Source organism: Bidens hawaiensis, unplaced genomic scaffold (assembly GCF_021521415.1).
Source record: "Bidens hawaiensis isolate Kalapana, Puna unplaced genomic scaffold, B.hawaiensis_p1.1 tig00023999_1, whole genome shotgun sequence".
Taxonomy (NCBI): Eukaryota; Viridiplantae; Streptophyta; class Magnoliopsida; order Asterales; family Asteraceae; genus Bidens; species Bidens hawaiensis.
The window spans coordinates 177064-181347 of NW_027493775.1; the positions used below are offsets into that span (position 1 = coordinate 177064).

Below are 4284 nucleotides of genomic sequence, written 5' to 3' on the forward strand. Positions count from 1 at the left end.
GATCCGACCCACACCCGACCGTTCATCACCGGCACACCGCCGTCACCGTCACCGTCACCATCTCCATCTCTGCTGCTGCTAATAATTTTTTCAGTTTTCAATTGAATATCAGTTTTTTAATATCCGGGTTTTGTTTATAGGTTTAATTAATGTAATGTGTTTTCATCTAATTTAAATTTCTGTTATTGAATATTTGATTATCAGCAATCTTTGACCACACTCAATTCAAGAAAATTCACCTATTTCAGTTTTTTATTTCTGGGTTTTGTTTATAAGTTGAATTAATGTAACGGGTTTCCATCTAATTTAAATATCTGTTATTGATTATCTAATTATCACCAATTGTTGAAGTTTGACCACACTCTCAATTCATGAAAACGCACTTACAAAGTTGTCATTATTCCGGAAAACTGAAATCCAATGGTGATGGTGACCGTGGACGGCGGTGTGCCGGTGATGAACGGTCGGGTGTGGGTCGGATCAAATTATTAGCAGCAGCAGCAGAGATGGCTTGTGGTGGGTGTTGTTTGGTTGTGGTGTTGATGATGGGTTATGATTATTGGGGAAGAAGATGAGGGTTAAAAAGATAAAAACTTTTATTTATTTAAAGGCCAAAAGTTTAATTAAAGTACACAAATAACCCTTGAAAGGGTAAAAAGACTAAATTGCCCTCACATGAGGTGCACATGACTGGATTTAACGAGAAAATCTAACTATCGTTAGTGAAAAGGACGAACCGTGCAACGTTTTTTATACGTAAAGGATGCTTTCTGTCATTAAGTTTGTCAAAGGACGTTCATTGAAAAACTGTGCAAATATAAAGGACGTCTTTTGCTATTTTGTCATATTTTTATCATTCATTGATTTATATAACGCAATTTTGAACCTGAAGGCTGAAACCCAAAATAAAAATACAAGCCAGATCGCTAACGTTTGTTTCAAGTTCAAATAACTATAGATGACATATTGACATAATTATATTGCTTATCAAATTGAGACAAGCAAAATTGTAATTAGAATTCTGCATGTTATTTTTATCCAAAGATACATTCTAACAATAATCAACAGCTTCTACAAACAACATCCTTAACTCCCAAAAACCCGATGCGGTCCCAGTGTTGCGTTTTGTGCAACATCATTGTACTTCCTCAAACAAACCTCGGAAAACTCGGTTAACGAATCAAAAACCGAAGAAAATCCCGTTTGAAATCCTACCAGCACAATCCGATGTGTCTCTTCGACATAATTTTTATGTTTAGCCTTCTCGGTTTCAACCATATCTGTAAAAACATCCAACCGGGCCTTTTTATCTGCCAACACATCGACTTTGCTTTTAACATTCATTGACTTATAGTTGACCACATTCCTCTCTTCCCTCTCGAACCCAATTGCTCGTTTTGCTGAGTCAGCAACGAGCTTGTCAACCTTCCGGTTTTGTTGGTTCTCAATCTCTTGCTGGGCCCAAAGGGTTCTGAGGTCTTTTGCGAAGCGTTTCATGGCAAATGTGACCGCTTGATCGGGTAAACTTTTTATAACGGTTGACCATTCACGACAAATGTTGAAAATGAGTGGCGGGGCGTTAACTTCACGCTCCGCGGCAGTTGTTTTGTATGCCCAGTGAGTTAAGGCTTCAACATAGGCTTCCATAGATGCAATGTAACTCGAAAAACACATGCACCAGTTTTGGATTTCGGCCTCGAGTTGGAGAGTTGCAAGATGACGAGACTTATCGTTAGTGGGATCCGCACACGTGAACGATTTGACTTCAAACATTATTCGGCTTTGTGTTTTGTGTGATTCCAACATAGATTTCCAAGTTTTTGTTAGCCTGGAATAATCAAACAGCTGATTTTATCATGTTTGACTATTCAAAGTCAAACTAGATGTTATTTCACACGCGAAATCTATATAAATTGTGCTATTCGGTTGAAAAAGATTCTTACCCACGAAGCAACTCAACGATCTGTGGTAGAAGCTCGTTGTCTCGCACCTTCTCGATTCGTTTAGAGATGGAATCACAAATCTTCATGTTGACCAGTATTCTTGAGTATAAATCATTGACTTGATCTTCAATTCCTTGCTTGTTGCTAGCTTTCTCCAAGCTCAATTGCGAAGATTTCCGTTCATACATCTTCTTCATTTCATTACCAGCCTATAATTCATCAAACATAGTCAATAACAACTCAAATATTTAACACTTAATTATTGCTATAGATACACCACTGATACTATATAGACACCATGTCATCTTATCATACGAGTCGTATAAAAATGCAAAAATTGTTAATACGGACAGTATGACTTAATCAGCGGTCACATCAAAATAACAATATCGATAAGGATTTTTAGGTTTTTGACCTTGACTTCATCATAGAGCTTCTTCTCCCAAGCGTATAATCGTCCCAATGTCGATAAATGGCTACCGGATTCCATTCCTCCGGCATCATCAAACAGATCACCATTAATATTAATCCCGGAAAACGAACTCCGGGAGCTGCTAGACAGTAGACTTCTACACGACGGCGATCTCGTTATCGGCGACTTATGCCACGTAATCGCCGGAATATACTTCTCCGAGCTCTCTACTTACCAATCAAATTCACAATAATTACAAAATCATTAACAAACTACAAATATATTATAATAATATTAATATTAATAATAATAATAATCTAAAACACACAGACGAGACACCTTTAGAATCAAGATGATCTAGTGGGCCCACATGGTTGAATTCAAGCATCTTGGAGAATTCAACACCACACTCATAAGCCTTTAGAAAATAATCCTCCACATCTTTCAGTGCCTCCAACAGTTCCCGCCCTTTATTCTCCGGTGGGGCACTAACTTTCACCTTCCGACCACCGTCCGCCGGCGAAACCTCATACCCACCGTTGACTGTAAAATTGTCAAACGGGTTAAAAAAATCCCACCCAGTAAAACTATCATTATTATTATTATTCTGACCACCATTCGCTGACGTCATCGTGACAGGTGGCGCGGGGTCCACCGTGTTGTTATTATCATCATCATCGTAAAAATGCTCGCAAACGGGTCCGTCACTGTCACTGTCGGTGTCGTCTGTTTTAACGGTGTTTGTGGGTTTGGGTTGTGTGTGGTGAAGGTCCACGGTAGGCTTGGGTGAGGGCTCAGGGAAAGTGATTAAATATTTAGAAGAAGATGAAGCTGAATGGCGGGAAACAAAAAGACGGAGGGCTAACGCGACGGCGTAGAGTGACTGGTTGTACTTGCAATGTGCTCCGGCGAGGGCGTAGCGGCGGTCGACGGCGGACTTGATGAGTTGCTTGCGGTCTCTGCAGACGGACAGCGTCAGGTCGTCTCTGGCGGTGGATTTACGGAGTGAGACAACACAGCCCATGAGTGGAGTGAAGTGAAATGGAATGGAATGGAATGGTTGGTGGATACTGGATAGTGATAGAAGTGGATTGATGATAATATGGTAAGAGGATGAATTGTGGGATACAGACAAATGTTTACGAATGAAAAAAAAAAGCTAAATGCACCCACCACTACAGACTTCAGAGTCGTTTTAAGCTATGTGTAATGGGTGAATTTGGAGGGTGAATTTGGGCGAATTTGAGGGGAACGCCCCGGGGCGATTTTGGGGCCAAATGGGGTGGGAGCGAGAGGCTCTCGTCGCCTAGGTAAAGAAAAATAATTATATAATATTTAATATGTGTTTTTTTATATATCCATATATATAATATTATTATATTACTATTTGTAACTTTTACACCATTACATTCTAAAAATAAATTTTCATCTCTTGCTGGATGGGCACTACATGATGTAAACGTCTCATTTTGTAACTCCTCAACTACATATAGCGTTTACTGACAACGTAACAAATATTACCACCACCCCAAGATCTTGTAATTTTTATCTCTATAGTTTTTACTTTTTAGAAAGGAAAAAAAAAAGAGTTTTAATAGTTAGTAACTTTAACTTTGTTGTGATGTTCAGACAATCGCACTCACACGAATATAATAATTTCATATGATTTTTATTCTCAGCTATGATTAATTTAGGAATTACCGGAGTTACTTCTTCGTAAACATGAAATTATTCTGAGACATGATATTCGAAGTTAGAATTCTCATTGTTTAATCCCTGATTAATCAATAGTTCTTACTTTCTTACTTCGAGTCGGACTAGTGATTACTGGAACGCTATTTAGGGTATGAATTATTGTACGTGAATGGGTTATTGCTTGTATTATGGACATCCAAATTTGACTAGCTTTTCTTATAAAAGTTGCTTGAA

General features: G+C 38.6%; 1 protein-coding gene across 2 annotated transcripts; it reads right to left on the reverse strand.

Annotated features, from left to right (window-relative positions):
- Positions 1-995: 995 nt before the first annotated feature.
- LOC143568498 (protein ALTERED PHOSPHATE STARVATION RESPONSE 1-like) lies at positions 996-3379 on the reverse strand. 2 transcript variants are annotated; one of them, XM_077054649.1, is made up of 4 exons: positions 2695-3379; positions 2359-2582; positions 1944-2152; positions 996-1828 (listed from the first exon to the last, which is right to left on the reverse strand). In XM_077054649.1, exons 1-4 carry the CDS (start codon positions 3377-3379, stop codon positions 1087-1089), a joined length of 1860 nt encoding a protein of 619 aa, XP_076910764.1. In that variant the 3' UTR covers positions 996-1086. The 2 variants fall into 2 exon arrangements, with proteins under 2 accessions (XP_076910764.1, XP_076910763.1); XM_077054648.1 differs by having other exon boundaries at positions 2359-2585.
- Positions 3380-4284: the final 905 nt, after the last annotated feature.